Source organism: Hypanus sabinus, chromosome 5 (genome assembly GCF_030144855.1).
Source record: "Hypanus sabinus isolate sHypSab1 chromosome 5, sHypSab1.hap1, whole genome shotgun sequence".
NCBI classification, from domain to species: domain Eukaryota; kingdom Metazoa; phylum Chordata; class Chondrichthyes; order Myliobatiformes; family Dasyatidae; genus Hypanus; species Hypanus sabinus.
The window spans coordinates 146,712,723-146,738,027 of record NC_082710.1 but is presented as its reverse complement, the minus strand read 5'-3'; the positions used below and the strand labels follow the sequence as shown (position 1 = coordinate 146,738,027).

Genomic DNA, 25,305 nt, shown 5'->3' with positions numbered 1-25,305 from the left:
TCCCTTCAAACCCCCACCGGTTTAGGCTGGAAGCAGTGACACTTCAGAGCAGACCTTACAGTGGCCAGGAATGCATTCTACAAAAGTGCTGATTGAGTGGGAGTTGGGGACCGTGACCTTGGGGAAAGGCCCTTACATCAACAGCTTTGTAAACACATCCCATGATTCACCAACGGTTCTGAGAGGAAAACATCGACAACTCCATTCATCCTGATGTTATTTGCAAAGCTTTGACACGTTGGCTCCTGTAGCTCTATCACTTTGCCCAGTTCTTGTGGAAGGCCGCTCTCGGACCTGACAGCTTGGGCTGATCCACCTTTTAACTAGAAGGCCTCCCACTGAAACTGCCATTACCAGTTCTGATAATACACTACCTGTAGATGGCTTGGTTTTCTGACCGACCGGGCAACGTTTGCTGCTCTCCCTTCTCACTCAGCAGGTAGTATGTTGTTACTCTCCTCAGTCTCACTGACGACACCATTTCCATTATCCTCTCACACCAGGGTCCCTGTTCCTACTCTCTCACTCTCTCCACCCTCACTCCCCAGGGTCCCTATCCCCCTCTCACTCTCCAAGGTCCGTATCCCCACACTCTCCCCCTCACACCCCAGGGTTCCTATCACCACTCTCTCTCCAGGGACCCTATCCCCAACTCTCTCCCTCTCTCACTCTCCAGGGTCCCTATCCCCATTCTCTCCCCCCTCACTCTCCAGGGTCCCTATCCCCATTCTCTCCCCCTCTCACTCTCCAGGATCCCTATCCCCACACTCTCCCCCCCTCATTCCCCAGGGTCCCTATCCCCGGTCTCTTCCCCTCTGCTCCTCACTCTCCAAGGTCCCTATCCCCACTCCCTCACCCTCACTCTCCAGGTACTGTATCCCCACTCTCTCACCCTCACTCCCAGGGTCCGTATCCCCACTCTCTCCTCCACGCTCTCCAGGGTCCCTATCCCCACTCTCTCGCCCCTCACTCTCCATGGTCCCTATCACTCTCTCCCCCCTCACTCTCCAGGGTCCCTATCCCCACTCTCTCCCCCTCTCACTCCCCAGGGTCCCTATCCCCACTCTCTCCTCCTCTCACTCCCCAGGGTCCCTATCCCTACTCTCTCCCCCCTCTCACTCCCCAGGGTCCCTATCCCCACTCTCTCCCCCTCGCTCTCCAGGTTCCCTATCCCCACTCTCTCCCCCTCTCATTCTCCAGGGTCCCTATCCCCCCTCACTCTCCAGGGTCCCTATCCCCACTCTCTCCCCCTCCCACTCTCCAGGGTCCCTATCCTCACTTTCTCCCCCCCTCACTCTCCAGGGTCCCTATCTTCACTTCCCAGGATCCCTATCCCCACTCTCTCCCCCTCACTCCTAAGGGTCCCTAACCCCACACTCTCGCCCTCACTCCCAGGGTCCGTAACCCCACTCTCTCCCCCTCTCACTCTCCATGGTCCCTATCCTCACAGTCTCCCCCTCTCACTCTCCATGGTCCCTATCCTCACAGTCTCCCCCTCTCATTCTCCATGGTCCCTATCCTCACTCTCTCCCCCCCTCACTCTCCAGGGTCCCAATCCCCCACTCTCCAGGGTCCGTATCCCCACTCTCTCCCCCTCTCACTCTCCAGGGTCCTGATCCCCCCTCACTCCCAGGGTCCCTATCCCCACTCTCTCCCCCTCACTCCCCAAGGTCCCTATCCCCACTCTTTCCCCCTCTCACTCTCCAGGGTCCCTATCCTCACTTTCTCCCCCCCTCACTCTCCAGGGTCCCCCTCACTCCCCAGGGTCCCTAACCCCGCTCTCTCTCTCTCTCTCACTCTCCAGGGTCCCTATCCCCACTCTCTCCCCCTCTCCAGGGTCCCTAACCCCGCTCTCTCTCTCTCTCACTCACCAGTGTCCCTATCCCCGCTCTCTCTCCCTCTCACTCTCCAGGTTCCGTATCCCCATTCTCTCCCCCTCTCACTCCCCAGGGTCCCTATCCTCACTCTCTCCTCCTCTCACTCTCCAGGGTCCCTATCAGCACATTCTCCTCCTCGCTCTCCAGGGTCCCTATCCCCACTCTCACTCACCAGGGTCCCTATCACCACTCTCACTCACCAGGGTCCCTATCCTCACTCTCTCCCCCTCTCACTCTCCAGGGTCCCTATCCTCACTCTCTCCCCACTCTCACTCTCCAGGGTCCCTATCCCCACTCTCACTCACCAGGGTCCCTATCCTCACTCTCTCCCCACTCTCACTCACCAGGGTCCCTATCCTCACTCTCTCCCCACTCTCACTCTCCAGGGTCCCTATCCTCACTCTCACTCACCAGGGTCCCTATCCCCACTCTCACTCACCAGGGTCCCTATCCTCACTCTCTCCCCACTCTCACTCTCCAGGGTCCCTATCCTCACTCTCACTCACCAGGGTCCCTATCCCCACTCTCACTCACCAGGGTCCCTATCACCACTCTCACTCACCAGGGTCCCTATCCTCACTCTCTCCTCCTCTCACTCTCCAGGGTCCCTATCAGCACACTCTCCTCCTCACTCTCCAGGGTCCCTATCCTCACTCTCACTCACCAGGGTCCCTATCCCCACTCTCACTCACCAGGGTCCCCATCACCACTCTCACTCTCCAGGGTCCCTATCAGCACACTCTCCTCCTCCTCGCTCTCCAGGTCCCTATCCCCACTCTCACTCACCAGGGTCCCTATCCTCACTCTCTCCCCCTCTCGCTCTCCAGGGTCCCTCTCAGCCCACTCTCCTCCTCGCTCTCCAGGGTCCCTATCCTCACTCTCTCCCCCTCTCACTCCCCAGGGTCCCTATCACTCTCTCCCCCTCTCACTCTCCAGGGTCCCTATCCTCACTCTCTCCCCCTCTCACTCTCCAGGGTCCCTATCCTCACTCTCTCCCCACTCTCACTCTCCAGGGTCCCTATCCTCACTCTCACTCACCAGGGTCCCTATCACCACTCTCACTCACCAGGGTCCCTATCTTCACTCTCTCCTCCTCTCACTCTCCAGGGTCCCTATCAGCACACTCTCCTCCTCACTCTCCAGAGTCCCTATCCTCACTCTCACTCACCAGGGTCCCTATCCCCACTCTCACTCACCAGGGTCCCCATCACCACTCTCACTCTCCAGGGTCCCCATCAGCACACTCTCCTCCTCTCACTCTCCAGGGTCCCTATCAGCACACTCTCCTCCTCACTCTCCAGGGTCCCTATCCCCACTCTCACTCCCCAGGGTCCCTATCCCCACTCTCTCCCCCTCTCACTCCCCAGGGTCCCTCTCAGCCCACTCTCCTCCTCGCTCTCCAGGGTCCCTATCCTCACTCTCTCCCCCTCTCACTCCCCAGGGTCCCTATCACTCTCTCCCCCTCTCACTCTCCAGGGTCCCTATCAGCACACTCTCCTCCTCTCACTCTCCAGGGTCCCTATCCCCACTCTCACTCACCAGGGTCCCTATCACCACTCTCACTCACCAGGGTCCCTATCCTCACTCTCTCCTCCTCTCACTCTCCAGGGTCCCTATCAGCACACTCTCCTCCTCACTCTCCAGGGTCCCTATCCTCACTCTCACTCACCAGGGTCCCTATCCCCACTCTCACTCACCAGGGTCCCTATCCTCACTCTCTCCCCCTCTCGCTCTCCAGGGTCCCTCTCAGCCCACTCTCCTCCTCGCTCTCCAGGGTCCCTATCCTCACTCTCTTCCCCCTCTCACTCTCCAGGGTCCCTATCAGCACACTCTCCTCCTCTCACTCTCCAGGGTCCCTATCCCCACTCTCTCCCCGTTCACTTTCAATGGAACGCTTTCCCATTCCTTCTCCTTACCATTTCTTGTAATTCCTTTAGAAGTACCCAACTCACTGGGAAATTCATCCTAGTTATTAAAAAAAAGTGCAGGTCTCACATCACATAATATGGAAATTGCACTGATCTCGTACTACGCATTCCACCCTGCCCCTCAACTTTGAAGAAAATACCAGGATTCATTTCTTACCCAGTGGAGAGCAGAGGGAGGTAAACCCAGTGAAACACTGGGAGCACTGCTGTGTGGAGCAAGGTCTCACTGATGCCATCTCCATTCCCCAGCACCAGGGGGGTTAAATCCAGTGACGGGCAAGGATCACACAGGGCACCAACACACAGAGATCCAGTACCTTTGGCCCATTTAATTCATACTGACCAACATCCAGTTGCAGCATCCTCAGTTTTAAATCTCCCATATCCCCATCCGGTAGATAGAGTCATAAAGAGAGCTTTTGGTATATTGGCCTTCGTAAATCTACTTCGTAAAAGTACTGAGTACAGGAGTTGAGATGTTCTGCTGAAGTTGTGTAAGATATTTGTGAGGCCTAATTTGGAGTATTGTGTACCGTTCTGGTCAGCTACCAACAGGAAAGATATCAATAAGACTGAAAGAGTGCAGAGAAAATTTACAAACTTGTTACCAGGACTTGAAGATCCGAATTATCGGGAAATGTTGAATAGCCTAGGAGTTTATTCCCTGGAGTTTACGAGAATGAGGGGAGACTTGATAGAGAAGTATAAAATTATGAGGGGTATAGAGAGGGTAAACACAAGCAGGCTTTTTCCACTGAAGTCAGGGAGACTAGAACAAGAGGTCATAGGTTAAGGGTGAAAGGTGAAATATTTAAGGCGATCCTGAGGGTCACTCGAGGGTAGTGAGAGTGTGGATTGAACTGACAGTGGAAGTGTTGGATGTGGGTTTGATTTCAACATTGCAGAGATTTGGATAGGTACATGGATGGTATGGAGGGCTAAGGTCAAGGTGTGGGTCAATGGTACGAAGCAGAATATCAGACTAGATGGGCTGAAGGGCATGATTCTGTTCTGTAGTGCTTTATGACTCTATAGATTTTCAAGGATGTTGCCAGGATTGGGGAGCATGCCTTATGAGAATAGTTTGAGTGAACTTGGCCTTTTCTCCTTGAGCGACTGAGGATGAGAGGTGACCTGATAGAGGTATACAAGATGATGGAGGGGTATTGATCATGTGGATAGTCAGAGGCTTGTTCACCAGGGCTGAAATGGTTAGCAAGAGAGGTCACAGGTTTAATGTGCTGGGGAGCAGGTACAGAGGAGATTTCAGGGGTAAGTTTTTTTTACTCAGAGAGTAGTGAGTGCGTGGAATGGGCTGCCAGCAATGGTGGTGGAGGCAGATACAATAGGGTCTTTTAAGAGACTCCTGGATAGGAACAGGGAGCTTAGAAAAATAGATGGGTAACCTGAGGTAATTTCTGAGGTAAGGACACGTGCGGCACAGCTTTGTGGGCCCAAGGGCCTGCATTGTGGTGTAGGTTTTCTATGTTTCTAACTCCTCCCAGACTTCGCAACACTCCCACACAGGGGGCTGGGGGCATTAAAGCCACTGACCCAATATGAGGAAACCAGAGAAGCCTGGGACAGAGGGAGTCCATGGGTTCACAGGGAGAACATGCAAACTCCGCACAGACAGCGCTGGAGGCCAGGATTGAACCTTGTTGTAAGGCAGTGGTTCCACCGGAGTTACCAGAAGGCAGCAGGCTGAGATCTAACGCTCCTCTGGGCTTGCCCGCTGCAAACGGGAGCTGCAACCCTGGCCTGTACAGTGAGAGGCATCGACAAAGTAATGGGCCCCTCAGAGCCTCCTTGCCCACCCCATTCCTACCGCTGTTTAGAAACTGTGAACAGATCTGGAGAAGGACATTACATATGGAGTGATGGGGTGGACTTGTCTGGGCAAACCAGCGACCGATATCTTCATCTCTGTCGTGGCGTTTCCTGCGAAGATGCGGCCGGGGCTGTTGATCTTGATCACTGCCTCGCGGGCGACCTTCACCACCACGCTGGCCTCATCTTCCTCCACCGAGATCTGGGGATAGAAATTGTTGCAAGGCCGTCAGTCCCACAGCATCTGCTAACCCGGGGGCGGAGACAGAAGGTGCAGGGTAGGCAATATCTGGGGAGAGAGACCTACTCTAGGAAAGGGACCCAGACCCGTGACATTAACCTCTGCCTCTCCCCACGGACGCTACCCGACCTGCTGAGTGTCTCTAGCATTTTTGGCTTTCACTTCAGATTTCCTGCATTGGCAAGGTGGCATAAATCACTAAAGACCCTCACCCCCCCCCCCCATCCGAGATTTGCCCTCTTTTCATTACCACCATCAGGGAGGAGGTGCAGGAGCCTGAGACACCACACACAGCATTTTAGCTTCTTCCACCACCTCCCCACCCACCAGCCATCAGATTTCTGATGGTCCATGAACACTACCTCGTTAGTTCTTTTCTTTCTGCACTAATTATTCATTATTATTAACACCAAACCCTCAGTATTCCTTTCTTTCACACCATTTAACTTTTGTAATTTCTAGAAGTTTATGTTTTTGCACTCTACTGCTGCCCGCAAAATTTCACACTGGTGATAATAAACCCGCGTCTGATTCAGGGTTCGGTCGGTGGGCTCGGCCCAGTGAATTCCAGAGCCCAGAGACAACGAGACAATAGACAACTTGCTCTTTTTAAAGGCAACCTCCGGTCCCAGGTGTCACCATGCTGCGTGGAGCCGGTGAGGTTCCTGTCAGAGTGTGGACTCAGTGAGGGAGAGGGAACAGCCTTTTTAAGTTCAGCCAGTTCAGAGGAGTGTGGGAACAGCTGATAATTCTTGGTGGATAAATACAGGACACAGGTTACTGGAGAAAACCAGTAAAATAGTGAAAATGAAATCCTATGCAGTCACTTGCGAGAGAAGGAGCAGTCTGCAAGGGAACTAGATTGAACTTCTTGGTTTTGAAAAGGGAACTCAGGAGATTATCAATATCAGCACAGTCCCGAGAGTGGGGCTTGCTTACGATCTTTTGGGGAGCTAGCACACACTTGATGGGCCTTGTGGCCTCCTCCTGTACTCAAAGACTACACAGTAAAGGGAAAGAGCTCACCGTGTGCCAGATGCCGTCGTTGATCTTGGGCCCCCCACTAATCTTCACCCGGTGGATTTGATCATTTTTGAACTGGACCTCCAGCTTCCCATTTCGGACTGTGAGCATAAACCAGGCAGTGTTCTGCGTCTCGGCGTAGAATATTAGCCCCTCGGAGTCGAACGTCTTGAGGTCAAATTCTGCTGTAAACCTGTGAAGCAAGGCAGATGGGCAAGAGGCAGAGGCAGAAAATTAGAAAGTGACGAGGAGTCATAGAGGAGTAAGAGAGGTGAGTGCTAGTTGATTCAATTTCAGGACACAGCACGGTAACAGGTCCTTCCAGCCACCCAATTACATCAACGTGATCAATTAACCTACTAACCTGTATATCCTTGGGATGTGGAAGGAAGTCAGTACACCCAGAGGAATCCCACGGGGGGAGTGTACAAACTCCTTACAGACAGTGGTGGGAATTGAACCCAGGTCGCTTGCGATGTAAAGCATTATGCTAACCACTATGCTACTGTGCCACCCCCTGCAGTAACAACCTCACACCCAACACCTTGCATTGGTCTTGGAGTAGGGTAAAGGGTTAGCACAACATCATGGGCCGAAGGGCCTGTGCTGTGCGGTATTATTCTCTGTTTATTCAGCAAGACTAGGGGAACGCTTGTGGACTTCAGGAGGACACACTCCGGTCCTCATTGAGGGGGTCAGTGGTGGAAAGGGTGACTTGCTCCAACTTCCTGGTCACCAACATCTCTGAGGACCTATCCTGGGCCCGACGTATTGATGCACCCGTGGTTCCATTTCGTTAGGAGTCTGAGGAGATCCGACATGTTACCAAAGAATTTCACAAATCTCTGTGGATATACATTCTGACTGGTTCCATCAGAGCCTCGTAAGGAGGTTCCATTCCCAAGATCACAAGAGGCTGCCGAGGGCTGAAGACTCAGTCAGCTCTCTCACAGCCACAACCCTCCTCAGCACTGAGGACATCTTCAAGAGGCAGCAAGTTCCCTTGTAAAATGAAAGCAATTTACAGCCTGCACAACCAACGTTTCCTTCGATTCCCAGTGTGCAGGAAAACATGGCGGCCCCCGTCCTGTGCCTTCCCCAGCCACGCTCAGCTTCTCCTCACCTGGACAACAGCACAGCACTGCCTCACCTGATGTCTGTGGGAACCTTGAACCGCAGGTAGACCACCGGGATCCCAGCAAAAAGCTCTCCCATGTTGAGGATTTTTGGTTTCCTCACCGTCTGCAGGGCCACACAGGTGGGGATCACCTGGCAGGAGACAATCCTGACTGTTAGTGGCTGCAGTAAGTTCCCCAGGGGACATTGTTTTACACGTCAGAGGTGAGGCCCCAACACAGACCTTACAAATCCCAATGATCCCAGACTGCCGCGGGTATGAGAGGCAGGTGGAGGACTCAGATTCTGCATGGGACAAGGGGGGGGAGAATGTGGGTAAATGTAAGGTTGTCTTCCCTTGTGGACCTCACATTCAGAAAAGCGGAACATTGTTTAAATGCAGAGAGTTAGTCAGTGAGTCAGTCCTTCAGGGAGACTCTATAAGGCTCACGTGAGACCACACGGGGTATTGTGTGCAGCTTTGGGCTCCTTATGTTAGAAAGGATTACTGTATGAGGAACATCTGGCAGCTCTTGGGCTGCATTTCCTGGAGTTCAGGAGAAAGAGGGGGGATCTTAGAGAAACATTCAGAATGTTAAAAGGCCTGAACAGATTAGATATGGAAAAGTTATTTCCCATGGTAGGGGATTCTAGGACAAGAAGGTACAACTTCAGGATTGAAGGACGTCCTTTTAGAACAGAGATGTGAAGAAATTACTTTAGTCAGAGGGTGGTGAATCTGTGCAATTTGTTGCCATGGGCGGCTTTGGAGGTCAAGTCATTGGGTGTATTTAAGGCAGAGATAGATAGGTTCTTGATTATCCACGGCATCAAAGAGTATGGGGTAAAAGCAAGGGAGTGGGGATGACTGGAAGAATTGGACCAGCCCATGATTGAATGGTGGGGCAGACTTGATGGGCCAAATGGCCTATTTCTGCTCCTATATCTTATGGTCTTAAACAGCATATGAACAAAGAGCATGCAGCCATCAGGAAGGCAAAGGGAATGCTGGTCTTTATTGCACCTTATTTAAAGATTGCTAAACATGCTCTGGGGGCAGTTCAGAGAAGGTTCACTAGGTTGATTCCTGAGCAGTGAGGTAATGTTACAGCTGTGTAAGACCTTAGTTAGACTCCACTGGAAGTACTGTGCTCAGTTCTGGTCACCTCACTTCAGGAAGGATGTGGATACTATAGAGAGAGTGCAGAGGAGATTTACAAGGATGTTGCCTGGATTGGGGAGCATGCCTTATGAGAATAGGTTGAGCGAACTTGGCCTTTTCTCCTTGGTGCGACAGAGGATGAGAGGTGACCTGATAGAGGTATATCAGATGATGAGAGGCATTGATCGTGTGGATAGCCAGAGGCTTTTTCCCAGGACTGAAATGGCTATTACGAGGAGGCATGGTTTTAAGGTGTTTAGAAGCAGATACAAGGGAGATGTCAGGGGTAAGTTTTTCACACAGAGAGTGGTGGGTGTGTGGAATGCACTGCCAGCGACAGTGGTGAAGGTGGATACAAAAGGGTCTTTTAAGAGACTCTTAGATAGGTACATGGAACTCTAGCAGTTTCTAGAGTAGGCTACAATGTCAGCCCAACATTGTGGGCCGAAGGGCCTGTAATGTGCTGTAGATTTCTATGTTCTATGTGGGGGTTGTTCTGCTAAGACAGCTTGAACAGCTTCAACATTCCTGGTGAAGGGTCTCGGGCCGAAACGTTGGCTACTCTTTTCTCACGGATGCTGCCTGACCTGCTGAGTTCTTCCAGCGTTGTGTACGTATTCTTTGATCCACAGCATCTGCAGCTGTATTTTTGTGTACAGCTTGAGCATGTTGGCTGAACCTCACTGGGAGCTGGAAGGTGGTGAGATGACCTTACTCCGGTGGTGAGGGAACTCCAGAGGTACTGAGAGAATGTGCCTCCTGTTGGAGCCGCACATCATCATGGGGATGAGGAGGAGTTACTCCTGGGACCTGGTGAATTGTCTATCCCAGGGAGATGTGGAGATGGAGTGATTAAATGCATTCAGGGTGGAGATTGGCCAAAATTAAGGATCCGCAGGAGCAGCTAGATGACCTTTGCTTTGTACGGGAGAGTGAGGAGAAAAATCGATCAGTTACAGAGAGGTAGTCACCCCGAAGTTGCAGGAGGCGAGTAGCTGGGTGACTGTCAGGAGAAGTAGAAATATGAATAGGCGGTTAGCACAGAAAACCCCGTGGCCATTCCTCTCAATAACACGTACACCGCTTTAGATACTATTGTGGGTGATAACCTCCCTGGGGAATGTCATGAAGACCAGGAGCATAGGTCCATGGTGCAGAAGGGAAAGAGGGAGAAAAGGGGAGCAATAGTGATAGTCAGGGGACCAGACAGGAGATTCTGTGGATGTGAACGGGACAGCCAGGTGCATATAACATTTAGGAGTGGGAGGGAGAGCAGCCTGATGTGTTGGTACATATTTGGACTGATGATATAGGAAGGAAAAGCAAAGAGGTTCTGAAAAGAGAATTTAGAGAGCTAGTTAGAAAGCTGAGAAGCAGGACCTCCCGGATAGTAATTTCTAGATTGCTGCCTGTGCCATGCGCCATTGAGGGTAGAAACAAGATTATTTGGCAGATTCAATCAAGAGAAAGTCTGCAGATGCTGGAAATCTGAGCAACACACACAAAAAGCTGGAGGAACTCAGCAGGCCAGGCAGCATCTACGGCCCGAATCACTGACTGTGCCCCTTTCCACAGATGCTGCCTGGCTTGTTGAGTTCCTCCAGTATTTTGTGTGTGTTGATTTGGCAGATGAATGTGTGGTTGAGAAGCTGGTACAGGGGGCAGGGCTTGGATCATTGGGATTGCTTCTGGGGGAGGTATGACCTGTTCAAGAGTGACAGGTTGCACCTGAACCCGAGGGGAACCAATATTCTCGTGGGCAGGTTTGTTAGAGCTGTTGGGGAGGGTTTAAACTAATCTGGCAGTGGGTGGGAACCAGAGTGAAGGGACTCGGGACAGGACAGACAGTAGAAAAGTAAAGGTAGCATGCAGTCAGACTGTCAGGAAGGGTAGGCAGAATTGCGGCCAACAGGTTGAGTATCAATGCATTAGGGATGCAGGATCTAAAAGGGCTCAAAGTGTTATATCGCAATGCATGGAGTATCAGAAATTAAGTAGATGATCTTGTTGGACAATTGCAGATCGTCAGGTATGATGTTGTGGCCATCACTGAATCATGGCTGAAGGATAGTTGTAGTTGGGAGCTGATTGCCCAAGGTTACACATTGTATTGGGAGAACAGGAAGGTAGGCAGAGGGGTTGGTGTGGCTCTGCTGGTAAAGAATGCATCAAATCGTTAGAAAGATGTGACATAGGATCGGAACAGGATGAATCCTCGCGGGTTGAGTTAAGAAATTGCAAGGGTAAAAGGGTGTCTTATAGTTTTATGGTCTAAAATGGCCACCTGACGCCTGGCAAGCTCAGAGACTAGACATCAGTCTCTTATAACAATGAAGTTTGATAATTGCAAAAGAAGCAGGAATTGGTTGTGGATGGAAGAAAAGATTCAAAATCAATTTATTATCGAAATACATATGCTGTAAGTTACTACCTTGAGATTCATTTTCTTGAAGGCATTTACAAGGTAATTAAAGAAATATTAAAGAATACAATAGCATTTACAAGAAGTTGTATGTAAACAAAGACTGACAAACAAGTATGTGTAACAAGGATTGTATTAAAAGGTGACCTGCAGTTGGGGGAAATGGGAAACCAAAATAGAGCCAAGTGAATAATCAACTCCTGGCAGTCTTTGAAATCCTTCACAATTGACCAGCTGATGGAGCGAGCCTCCAGTGTTTCTATTCTGGGCTGGTAAGATGGACAGGAACTATACCGACACATGTGCTGCATCCACTGGAGGGGGATGGAACTGTTAAGGTTGTTTTGGGGACAAAAGCCTGCATCAAGATTGATAGGAACTCTAATTTGCACCAGTGTGCTCCACACCAAGAGCCAGTGGAAGTTCTCCCAGGAACGTCAGTCCACATTGATCCCAAACCGCTTCCTTTAACGGGGACGTGCTACAAAGAAAATCGCAATCATGCTTTTTCGGAATCGTGCTGAGTGAGCACGAGCGGCACCAGGTCCTCCTTTACCTCACAGCTCTGCCCGTCCATAGACAACTTCTCCCCTTTCTTCCCATCGCAGAAGCAGCTGAAACCTCCCGGGTAGTTCAGACACTTGTCGGTACAGTTGCCCTCAGCACATTCATCGATATCTGTGGGGAGAGGATCAAACTTTGCCTCAGGAAAGTCTTTGTGTGGAAATAACGTGCTGCTAGGCAGAGACGTTCACGGAGCCCGCAGCAAGCCTCCGGTTTAAGATGGCACTGGTGAAGTACAGTAGCAAAGAAAACAAAACTATAAATTACTGTATTAATCACACTTTTTCTTGGATACAATCACTGCAATCAAAAGCCTGTAACTCCTCTTTCAGAGTTGAGCTTTTGAACTGCCTGAATGACCCGGCATTTTTTTGATGTGAACTGAGGTCTTGAAGATGCAGGACAGCTGCAGTCTGGCATGTACGGGCCAAATTGAGGCGGTGGGGCAGCAATATTTGCTATTGCTGGAGTGGACTTGGTGGTGACTCAATGTAGGCAGAAACGAAGCGAGGCAGAATTGAGGCAGCGGGACTGAGAGTGAGGAAAGACCCAAGGTTTAACCTACTTAAGCACAGGGCCTAATCGGAAAGGTCGGGTACGGGCCCAAGAGTGAATTGAAGTGACAGGGCCTGGGTCCAAGAGTGAGGAACTACCTGAGTTAGACCATAAGACAGAGGAGCAGAATTAGGCCATTCAGCCCATCAAATCTGCTCCCCCATCCCATCATGGCTGATCCTGGATCCCACTCAACCCCAAACACCTGCCTTCTCGCCATATCCATTGAAGCCCTGACCGATCAAGAAGCTACCAACTTCCGCCTTAAGTATACCCACGGACTTGGCCTCCACCACAGTCTTCAGCAGAGCATTCCACAGATTCACCGCTCTGACTAAAAAAAATCCTCTGTCCCAATGTTCTAAAAGGTCACGCCTCAAATTTGAGACTGTGCTCTCTAGTTCTGGGTACTGCCTCCCCTCCCCCCCCCCAACCACCCGACCATAGGAAACATCCTCTCCACATCCACCCTATCTAGTCCTTTCAACATTCGGTAGGTTTCACGGAGATCCCCACACATTCCTCTAAATTCCAGTGACTACAGGCCCAAAGCTGCCAAATGCTCTACATATGTTAACCCCTTCATTCCCAGAATAATCCTCATGAACCTCCTCTGGACTCTCCAATGAGAATAGCATTATCTCCTTGCTGTTATATTCTATTCCCCTTGGAATAAATGCCAACATTTATTTTATTGGCCTTTTCTCCTTGGAGTGGCAGAGGAAGAGGGGTGACCTGATGGAGGTGCATAAGGTGATGAGGGGCATTGATTGTGTGGATAGCCAGATGCTTTTCCCCAGGGCTGAAATGGCTAACCCGAGAGGGCACAGTTTCAAGGTGCTTGGAAGTAGGTGCAGAGGGAATGTCAGAGGTAAGTTTTTCACACACAGAGTGGTGGGTCCAAGGAACGCACTGCTGGTGACAGTGGTGGAAGCGGATATGATAGGGTCTTTTAAGAGACTCTTAGATAGGTACGTGGAGCTTAGCAAAATAGAGAGCTCCGCGGTAGGGAAATTCTGGGCAGTTTCTAGAGCAGGTTACAACATCGTGGGCTGAAAGGCCTGTAATGTGCTGTAGATCTCTACGGTGCTACTGCATTTGCCTTCTTTACCACAGACTCAACCTGTAAATTAACCTTCTGGGAGTCTTGCACGAGGACTCCTAAATCCCTCTGCATCTCTGATGCTGGACTGCTCTCCCCATTTAGATAATAGTCCGTCCTCTTGTTCCTTTTACCAAAATGCATCATCATACATTTCCCAACACTCTATTCCACCTGCTACTTCCTCTCTTCCCATTCATCCAAGTCCTGCTGCACCCGCAATGATTCCTCGGCACTACCTACCCCTCCACCTATCTTTGCATCATCCGCAACCTCCGACTGTTTACTCTTTACTCCGACTTTTTACTGTTTACTGTTTACTCCAGATGCTGCCTGGCCTGCTGAGCATTTTGTGTGCATTACACTACGTCACTGTTCCTCTCCCGCACTATTTGATCTTAGAACTTGTACTGCGCTGCCACCACACAAAGTTCACGGCCTATGTCAGTGACAATTAAGCTAAATCTCATCGTCATCTAAGAGGATAACAATAAACTTGATCTTGAATTTAATCCTCATGTCAATACAAAGACTGGTAGTGTGAATAGTACTCCAGGTGTCAGCTCACCAGAACCATATATACCAAGTTCAAATTTTTATTATCAAAATATGTTCATAGAAATATGGAAATCTACAGCACGTTACAGGCCCTTCGGCCCACAATTTTGTTCCGAACATGTAATCTGCTCTAGAAACAGCCCAGAATTTCCCTACTGCATAGCCCTCTATTTTTCTAAGCTCCGTGTACCTATCTAAGAGTCTCTTAAAAAACCCTGTTGTATTCGCCTCCACCACCACTGGCAGTACATTCCACACACCCACCACTCTCTGTCTGAAAAACTTACCTCTGACATCTCCCTTGTACCTACTTCCAAGCACCTTAAAACTATGCCCCCTCATGTTAGCCATTTCAGCCCCGAAAAAAAGCCTCTGGCTATCCACACGATCAATATTTCTCATCTTATACACCTCCATCAGATCACCTCCAATCCTCCATTGCTCCAAGGAGAAAACACAAAGTTCACTCAACCTGGTCTCCTAAGGCACGCTCTCCAATCCAGGTAACATCCTTGTAAATCTCCTCTGCACTCTCCCTCTAGTATTCACATCCTTTATATAATGAGGTGACCAGAACTGAAACCAGTACTCCAAGTGGGATCTAACTAAGGTCTTGCATAGCTGTATTATTACCTTATGGTTCTTGAACTCAACCCCATGGCTGCTGAAGGTCAACACACCTTCTTATCAACTCTGTCAACCTGCGCAGCAGCTTTGAACGTCCTTCAACCCCAAGATTTCGCTGATCCTCCACACTGCCAAGAGTCTTACTATTATTATATTCTGTCTTCAAATTTGACCTATTGAAATGAGCAACTTCACATTTACTCCATCTGTCACTTCTCAGCCCAGTTCTGCATCCTATCGATGTCCCGCTGTAATCTCTGACAAGCCTCCACACTATCCACAACACCCCCAACTTTTGCATCATCAGAAAACTTACTAACCCATCCACCTACCTCCTCATCCAGGTCACTTATAAAAATCACCAAGAGCAGGGGTCCTTGAACAGATCCCTGAGGCACACCACTGGTCACCGACCTCCATGCAGAATATGAACCATCTACGACCATTCCTTGCCTTCTGTGGACAAGCCAATTCTGGATCCACAACGCAAGGTCTCCTTGGATCCCATGCCTCATTACTTTCTGAATGACCCTTGCATAGGGAACCTTATCAAATGCCTCACAGAAATCCATATACACCTTCATCAATGTGTTTTGTTATATCCTCAAAGAATTCAATCAGGTTTGTAAGGCATGACCTGCCCTTGACAAAGCCATGCTGACTATCCTTAATCAGATTATGCCTCTCCAAATGCTCATAAATTCTGCCTCTCAGGACCTTCTCCAACAACTTGCCCACCACTGAAGTAAGACTCACTGGTCTATAATTTCCTGGGTTATCTCTACTCCCTTTCTTGTACAGGGAACAATATTTGCAACATTCCAATCCTCTGGTATTTCTCCCATCCCTATTGATGAAGCAAAGATCATCGCCAGAGGCTCAATCTCCTCCCTTGCTTCCCACAGTAGCCTGGGGTATATCTCGTCTGGTCCTGGCAACTTATCTAACTTAATGCTTTTCAAAAGTTCCAGCACATCCTCTTTCTTAATGTCTATACGCTCAAGTTTTATGCCATCCCCACAATTGCCAAGGTCCTTTTCAATGGTGAATACTGAAGCAAAGTATTCATTAAGTACCTCCACTACCTCCTCACGTTTCCACTCACTCCTGATTGTCCTAGCTCATCATTTTCCTCTTCACATACTCGTAGAATGCCTTGGGGTTTTCCTTAATCCTGCTCGCCAAGGCCTTCTCATGTCCCTTTCTAGCTCTCCTAATTTCCTTCTTGAGTTCCTTCCTGCACCCTTGTAATTTCCTAGAGCTCTAACAGTACCTAGTTTCTTGAACCTTTCGTAAGCTTTTCTTCTAAACTAGATTTTCTTCACCCTTTGTACATCCCTGAACATTTGCACATTTCAGCCGTGCATTCTCTGAGAACATCTGCTCCCAATTTATGTTCCCAAATTCCTGCCCAATAGCATATTTTCCCCTACCCCAATTAAATGTTTTCCCAAATTTTCTGCTCCTATCCCTCTTCAGCACTATGGTGAAACAGATAGAGTTGTGGTCACTACCTCCAAAACGCTCTCCCACTGAGAGATCTGACACCTGACCAGGCTCACTTCCAATTCCAGATCACGTACAGCCTCTCCTCTAGTTGGCTTATCTACATATTGTGTCAGAAAACCTTCCAGAACGCACCTAACAAACTCCAACCCATCTAAACCCCTTGCTCTAAGGAGATGCCAATCAATATTAGCAAAGTTAAAATCTCCCATCACAACGACCCTATTATTATTGCACCATTCTAGAATCTGCCTCACTATCTGCTCCTCGATGTCTCTGTTACTATTGGGGGGGGGGGGTCTGTAAAAAACACCCAGTAGAGTTATTGCCCCCTTTCCTGTTTCTGACTTCCACCCAGAATGACTGAGTAGACAGTCCCTCCATGACTTCCTCCTTTTCTGCAGCTGTGATACTATCTCTGATTAGCAATGCCACACCCCCACCTCTTTTACCTCCCTCCCTTTCCTTTTTGAGACATCTAAAGACTGGTGCACACAGCAGCCATTCCTGCCCCTGAGACATCCAAGTCTCTGTAATGGCCACAACATCATAGTTTCGTGTATTGATCCATGCTTCAAGTTCATCTGCTTTGCTCATGATACTGCTTGCGTTAAAATAGACAGATCTCGAACCATCTGGCTGAGTTCTTCTTTGCTCTGTCATCTACCTATCCTTCCTCATGAACTCCCTACACGGTCTCTACTTGTACGCCAACCTCCCCATCCTCTGCCTCTTCACTTCGGCTCCAACCTCCCTGCAAGTCGAGTTTAAATCCTCCCCAACAGCATTAGCAAACCTCCCTCCCAGGAGCAAACCCATCCCACTTGTACAGGTCATCCCTTCCCCAGAAAAGGTTCCAATGATCCAAGAACTTGAAACCCTGCCCCCTGCACCATCTCCTCAGCCACTCATTCACCCGCGCTATCTTCCTCTTCTGACCTTCTCTAGTTCGTGGCACTGGGAGTAATGTGGAGATCACCACCTTGGATGTCCTGCTCTTCAGTCTCCTTCCTAACTCCCTCAACTTACTGCCCAGGACCTCTACCCCTCTCCTGCCTATGTCACTGGTACCAACATGTACCTCAACCTCCAGCTAATCACCCTCCCCTTCAAGAACATTCTGCAACCGCTCAGAGACATCCTGGACTCCGAGCTCCCGGGAGGCAACCCGCTATCCTGGTGTCTCTTCTGCTGCCACAGGATCTCCTACCTGACCTTAACTATCGAGTCCCCTGTGACTATTGCTCCTCTTAACTCCACTTGACCCTTTTGAGGCTCAGAGCCGACCACAGTGCTATAGGTCTGGCTGCTGCTGCCTTGCCCAGATAGGTCATTCCCCTCAGCAGCATCCAAAGGGGTATACCAGTTGCTGAGGGGTATGGCCACAGTGGGACCCTACACTGACTTCCTTCTCCCTTTACTTCTCAGTGTTCACCCATCTACTCCCCAAATTCCGCACTCTGAGTGTAACCACCTGCTCAAAAGTCATTTCTATCAACTGCTCTGCCTCCAGGATGGTCCCAAGTTCATCCAAATCCAGCTCCAGCTCCTTAATGCGGTCTTTCATGAGCTGGAGCTGGCTGCACTTCCCGCAGGTGTAGTCATCAGGGAGACCATCAGGTTCCATGAACTTCCACATCCGACAGGAGGAGCATTCCACTGCCATCTTACCTGCCCCCACTGTACAAAGGGCAACCAGGTCCAAATCTTCCAACCCGTTTCTTTGGCCTCCGCCTCCTCTCATCGAAGCCTCTTAAGTTAAAGCCTGATGTTCCTACTCTCACCACTGGCCACCCTGCTTGCCCCTTCTGTACTTAATTCACAGTGCTCCGCTCACGATGCTAAATGGACACCTGGAATGTCCGAACACCCGCGAAGCTCTCCTTCTACACAAGCTTCGCTGACCTGCGAGTAAAGTCTTCGCGGTGCTCTGCTCCCGACGCTGACTGGACCTTTATGTCTCCAGATGCTGCCTTCTGGCAGGCATTCACAGTCGGACAGTGAAATACATTGGAATCAAAGAAAAGCTACGCACAAAGACACGAAATGCTGGAGGGACTCAGCAGGTCAGATAGCATCAATGGAAAAGAACAAACAGTTGACATTTTGGACCGAGATCCTTTTTCAGGGCACAAAGACTGACCATTGACAAATGTGCAAAAGAAGATGAACTATGTAAATAAAAACATAAATAAGTAAATAATACTGAGAACAAGAATTCTACAGTATCCCACATCACTGAAGCACAAGATAGCGACCGATTACCTTATCCATATGTTTACCTGTACTGTATATAAATGTTGAAATATGATTAAAAATAATCTCTTTGCAAACAATTTTCTGAGACCATTCCTGATTGCTTTCTGTATCTGCATACGATGCTCTCTCGCCATGTCAGAGCCACTTTGCTCCGAAGGGCAGAGTTCTGTGTGATCACAGACACACCCAAACTTTGCACAGAGCGATCCCCTCACCAGAACACAAACCCCCATGTGCTTCCAGTCGGGGCACAGATCAGCCCAGCTCCCTCTGCCTCAGGCTTCAGCACAGTTTACGCTGTCTCAACGAGGTGTGGAAGCTCTCACCCTCACACTCCATCTTGGTGCTGTTGAACCTGTAGCCCTCGTCACACATACACTCGTAGCTTCCCGGCAAATTCTTGCAGAAGGCTTTCCCACAGATTTTCGGGTTTTTGAAGCATTCATCATGATCTGAGGCATTTGGGGAAAGAAACATCAGAAATTAAGATCAAAATGTACTTTTTGGTGTAGTCAGTGTGGTCACAGGGAGGATGTGCAAACTCCACACAGACAGCGAACCTCAGACATTGGTGTAGCAGGGTGGTCACGGGGAGGACGTGCAAACTCCACACAGACAGCGAACCTCAGACATTGGTGTAGCAGGGTGGTCACGGGGAGGACGTGCAAACTCCACACAGACAGCGAACCTCAGACATTGGTGTAGCAGGGTGGTCACGGGGAGGACGTGCAAACTCCACACAGACAGCGAACCAGACATTGGTGCTGTGAGGTGGCTGCACTACCCACTGCAAAACCATGCTCTTCTGGGAACAGTTCTTCCTCATCTCACCGCTGTGGAAACAGTTCCTCAGCCCCTCAATCAAACCTCCCCCTCCCAGCGACACCCTTAAATCACCTCCTTGCAGAGCAGTGGTCTGTTCCAGTCCCTGCAGTCACTCTGCTAAAGTCTTGTTATTTAGGCACCAGATCAACCACCAAATACTCACATCAGAGCCTCACCAATGGTCACAGAATGACCCAAACCCCTCCACATGAGGGTCAGCAGGTGAACTCTTTGGGGGGGGTGGGGAGGAAAGGAAGGAATGGGGATGGGGGGAGATGAAGAGGAGAAGAGGGGAAAGGAGGAGAAAGAGAGGAAGGGGAGGAGGGGGAGGAGGAGGGGGAGAGGGGAGGAAGGAGAGGGGAGGAGGGGGAGGAGGGGGAGGGGAGAGGGGAGGAAGGGGAAGAGGGGGAAGTGGAAGGGGAGGAGGGGGAAGGGGAGGAAGGGGAAGGGGAGGAAGGGGAAGGGGAGGAAGGGGAAGGGGAGGAAGGGGAAGGGGAGGAAAGGGAAGGGGAGGAAGGGGAAGGGGAGGAAGGGGAAGAGGGGGAAGGGGAAGGGGAAGAGGGGGAAGGGGAAGGGGAAGAGGGGGAAGGGGAAGGGGAAGAGGGGAAGGGGAAGATGGGAAGGGGAAGAGGGGAAGGGGAAGAGGGGAAGGGGAAGAGGGGAAGGGGAAGAGGGGAAGGGGAAGGGGAAGAGGAAGAGGGGAAGGGGAAGAGGGGTGAGAATGGGGAGAAAAGGGGAGAAGAGAGTTTCAGGGAGGAGGGGAGGGGGAGGAAGAAAAGACAGAAACAGGAACAGGGAGGAGATAGTGAAGGGAATTATAGCATCACAGTGGGCAAGAAAGTGTGAAACAAATTTAACTGGACATGAACAGGTACACAGAGACATACTCAAAAATACACACAAACACACACACACACACACACACACACACACACACACACACACACACACACACACACACACACACACACACACACACACACACACACACACACACACACATTTAGAGCGCTGATTTATAAATAGAACCACTTACCTATGCAGGTCTTTTTGTTTGGGCTCATGTAGAAACCTTCCCGGCAGAAACAGCGGTAGCTGCCAGGCAGGTTGAAGCAGAAGTGCGAACACACTCTCTCCTCCAACTGGCACTCGTCAATATCTGGTAAACACAACAACCAAATCACAATGAAATTAAACGGTCAGCCTCTAACTACTGCCTAAGGCTGATAAATCCACTAAAACACGTGGGACGGTTTGGGTCTCACTCTGGCCACAATGGAAATAGTAACACACACGAATGCACCTCATGAGTTGGAGGGGTTAACGTCGGTGCTGGTGGGGGAGGTAATGTCAGGATATGTTCCATGGTGCCTCTGATGGTGACGAGATAGTTAATCACTCACTCTCTCCGTCTTCGGTGTCCCATGGACCCGAAGGCGATGATGTGGTCTCTTTGGGGAGGGGGCTAACGCAGAGCCAGTGAAGGGCAGTCTCAGGATGTGAGCATGTGGGGGAGATGAGGATTCCAGTGGTGGGTTTTGGAGGACTTCCAGTACAGTGACAGTACTGAAAGCAAGAGGTCAGAGTTAAAGCCAAATGTCTCACACAGCCAGCACTAAACCATTGATCGCAAGTTACAGCACAGAGACGGCCGTTTGGCTGGAAACATTTCAAAGGCAATGAACAGAAACACAAGGGACCGCAGATGCTACAACCTGGAGCAAAAAGTGAGCTGGAAGAACTCAACAGGTCAGGCAGCATCTGTGGAGGGAAATGAATGGTCAACATGTCAGGTTGAGACCCTTCACCTGGACGGAAAGAGGAGAGCAGTGGGGCAAGGGCAGGTGACAGGTGAGTAGGGGGTGGATTATCACCTATAGGGGAAAGACGTGGAAGAATGTGGGACAGAAGAGAAGAGACCCTGCTTGTGGAGCCAGCACAGCTGGATGGGCTGAAGGACCTCAGCTGGAAAAAGGTGTATCGGGGGAAGAGGCAAAGGGGCGCTGGTCCGGGAAGCATTCCTCTGGTCGGAAGGGGTAACATCTGACACGGCCGCCTCCAGCTGCAGGAAGCGAAGGGGCTAGAGGATGGAGAGGGGAGAGCACGGATCACACAGGGGAGGGAGGGTGGTAACAAGAAAGGGACAGCAGAATTAAACTTTAAGGGAGTGTCCAGGGGCTTCTTCAGGAGTGATGAAGGGTCTGGGCCCGAAACATCGACCGTACATTCCCCTCCGTAGATGCTGCCTGACCTGCTGATTTCCTCCAGTGTCTGCGGGCTCTCTTGAGTTATTGACCTGCTGACCGTCTACACAGTGTACCAGAGCTCTCAGAATGGCTTTAGGAAGATGGACAGTTACCATGGTGCAGTGAGACTACCCTAACTCCCACCGACCAACAGCCGGCCCCCTCCGGACAGGCTGATGGGCTCCTGCAGCCGGTCAGTGTGGGTCAGCAGCCGGGTGATGGGAACAACCCCTGGGCTGGACTCACCTCTCTCACACCATTCGCCCTCCCATCCTTTCTTGCAGATGCACTTGAAGGCAGCCTTCCCGTCCACGCAGCGGACAGACCCCTCACGGTGACACTGCGAGGGCGAGCACTGGTCTGGGATGTCTGTGGAAACAGGCGAGATTAAAGGTAGGCGGGGTGAGGGAGGGGTCGGGGGTTTGCTACCGAAAGCCCCTATCTGTATCAATGGGCATTAATCCAGTTAACTGCACCCCTGCTCTCTGGGCGTCCACCCCTCAAACCCCCCCCCCCCCATGCACCAACCCTCACCCCGCACTCGACTCTCGCCACTCTGTCTGACGTGCTGCCAAAATCCCACATTCTGAACGGCCTCTCCACATGGCCTACCATCAGAGACCAAGTACAGAAGCCTGAAAACACACACTCAACAGTTTAGGATGTCAGATTTCTGAATGGACAATGAACCCATGAAGACTACCCAGGGGGATCTGCATTGTGGCGGGGGGCGGTCACATTGAGTAAGCACTGTATCCCGTCAGCCCCGTACAGAGTGTATCAGCCTCGACCTTGTGCTCTAGTTAGGCCTGAACTCCACAACCTCTGACCCTGAGGTAAGGGAGAAACTCAGTGGGGGGGGGGGGGGTGGGGAATGGTGGAACCAACTCCGGACCACACTCGAACCTTTCAGAATCAGAGTCAGGTTTAATATCACCGGCATATGCTGTGAAATTTGTTAACTTAGCGGCAGCAGTACCATGATAAATATAGAAAAGTAAGTAAATAATTGTGTGTATATTAAATAGTTAAATTAAAAATAGTACAAAAACAGAAATAATTAATTAAAAAGGTGAGATGGCCATTTAGGAATCGGATGGCAGAGGGGAAGAAGCTGTCCCTGAATCGCTGAGTGTGTGCCTTCAGGCTTCTGTACCTCCTACCTGATGGTAACAGTGAGAAAAGGGCATGCCCTGGGTGCCTTTCTGAGACAGAAGGTGTTTTGGAAACTGAAAGGTCTGAAGGTAGATAAATCACCAGGGTCAGAATCAGATGGTCTACACCCCAGGGTTCTGAAGTTGCTGCTGAAGAGATAGTGGAGACATTAGTAACGATCTTTCAATAATCAATAGATTATGGCATGGTTCCAGAGGACTGGAAAATTGCAAATGTCACTCCACTCTTCAAGAAGGGAGAGAGGCAGAAGAAAGGAAACTATCGGCCAGTTAGTCTGATCTCAGTGACTGGGAAGATGTTGGAGTCGATTGTTAAGGGTGTGGTTTTGGGGCACTTTGAGGAACATGATAAAATAGTCTGAAGTCAGAAAGGTTTCCTTAAGGGAAAATCTTGCTTAATAAATCTGTTAGAATACTTTGAAGATATAAGAAACAGGATAGACAAAGGAAAATGGGTAGATGTGTGTATGGATTTTTAGAAGGCCTTTGACAAGGTACCACACATGAGGTTGCCTAACAAGTTACAAGCCTATGGTATTAAAGGCAAGATATTGTCTTGTTTATTATTTATTGTAATGCCTGCACTGTTTTGTATACTTTATGCAGTCCTGGGTAGGTCTGTAGTCTAGTGTAGTTTTTTTTCTGTGTTGTTTTTTTACATAGTTCAGTCTAATTTTTGTACTGTGTCATGTAACACCATGGTCCTGAAAAACGTTGTCTCATTTTTACTATGTACTGTACCAGCAGCTATGGTCAAAATGACAATAAAAGTGACTTGACTTGACTTGATAGCATGGATAGTGGCTGATTGGCAAGAGACAAAACTGGAAATAAAGGGGGCCTTTTCTGGTTGGTTGCCAGTGACCAGTGGTGTTCCACAGGAGTCTGTGTTAGTACATCTTTTTACATTATATATGTCAAATATTTGTTTGACGGAATTTATAGCTTTGTGGCCGAATTTGTGGACGATGGAAGGATAGGTGGAGGGGCAGGTAGTGTTGAGGAAGCAGAGAGACGACAGAAGGACTTAGACAGATTAGGAGAATGGGCAAAGAAGTGGAGATGGAATACTGTGTCAGGAAGTGTATGGTCATGCACTTTGGTAGAAGAAATAAAAGCGCAGACTATTTTCTAAATGGAGAGAGAATTAAAAAAATCTGAAAGACAAAGGGACTTGGGAGTCCTTGGGCAGGATTCCCTAAAGGTTTCTTTGGAGATTGAATCGATTGTGAGAAAGGCAAGTGTAATGTTAGCATTCATTTCGAAAGGACTGAAATGTAAAAGCAAGGTTTTAACGCTGCGTCTTTATGAGGCACCAGTGAGGCCTCACGTGGAGCATTGTGAGCAGTTTTGGGCCCCATGTCTCAGAAAGGATGTGCTGACATTAGAAAGGGTTCAAAGGAAGTTCACAGAAATGTCTCTGGGATTAAAAAGCTTATTATATGAGAATTGTTTGATAACGTTGGGCCTGTATTCTCTGGAATTCAGAAGAATGAGGGGGAATCTCATTGAAATCTATTGAATGTTGAAAGGACTCAATACAGTGAATATGGAGAGGATGGAGGGCGAGTCTAGGACCAGAGGACACAGCCTCAGAATAGAGGACATCCATTTAGAACATTCTGTAGCCAGAGGGTAGTAAATCTGTGGAATTTGTTGCTACAGGTGGCTGTACAGGCCAAGTCATTGGGCGTATTTAAGGCAGAGGTGATTGATTATTGATTAGTCAGGGCATGAAGGATTAAGGGGAGAAGGCAGGAGCTTGGGGCTGAGAGGGAAATGGATCAGCCATGATGAAACGGCAGAGCAACTCGATAGGCCAAACGGCCTAATTCTATTCCTGTATCTTACAGTCTCTCCTACAGCAACATTACCAGAGTTTTAAAACATTCCTAGATGTTCCCAGACTTTCATAAGACAAGGCAAGGCTGCAAGTTAAGCTTTAGGGAATCCTACACGAGGACTCCCAAGTCCCTTTGCACATCTGATATTTGAATTTTCTCCACATAGAAAATAGTCCAGTCCTTTATTCCTTCTGCCAAGTGTGTGACCGTGCAATTCCCTACACTATATTCCATCTGCCACTTCTTTGCCCATTCCTTCTAAGTCCTTCTGCTGACACACTGCTTCCTCAGCATCACCTGTCCTTCCACCTACCCTTGTATCATCCACAAATGTGGCACACAGTCATCAATACCTTCATCCAAATATAACATGGAAAGAAGCAGTCCCAAGACTGATCTCCATGGCACACCACTAATAACTGGCAACCAACCAGAAAAGGCCCCC

At 49.7% G+C, this 25,305-nt stretch overlaps 1 protein-coding gene across 1 annotated transcript in view; it reads right to left on the bottom strand.

The window, feature by feature from the left end:
* LOC132394775 (vitamin K-dependent protein S-like) overlaps positions 1-25,305 on the bottom strand; it is a 69,524-nt gene that overhangs the window by 40,235 nt on the left and 3,984 nt on the right. Inside the window, exons 5-11 of the mRNA XM_059971184.1 lie at positions 22,088-22,210; positions 20,632-20,754; positions 19,097-19,222; positions 12,156-12,277; positions 8,050-8,168; positions 6,903-7,092; positions 5,676-5,837 (exon numbers count right to left, since the gene is read on the bottom strand). Coding sequence (XP_059827167.1) covers positions 5,676-5,837; positions 6,903-7,092; positions 8,050-8,168; positions 12,156-12,277; positions 19,097-19,222; positions 20,632-20,754; positions 22,088-22,210 — 965 coding nt within the window. The remainder of the gene's footprint in view (positions 1-5,675; positions 5,838-6,902; positions 7,093-8,049; positions 8,169-12,155; positions 12,278-19,096; positions 19,223-20,631; positions 20,755-22,087; positions 22,211-25,305) is intronic.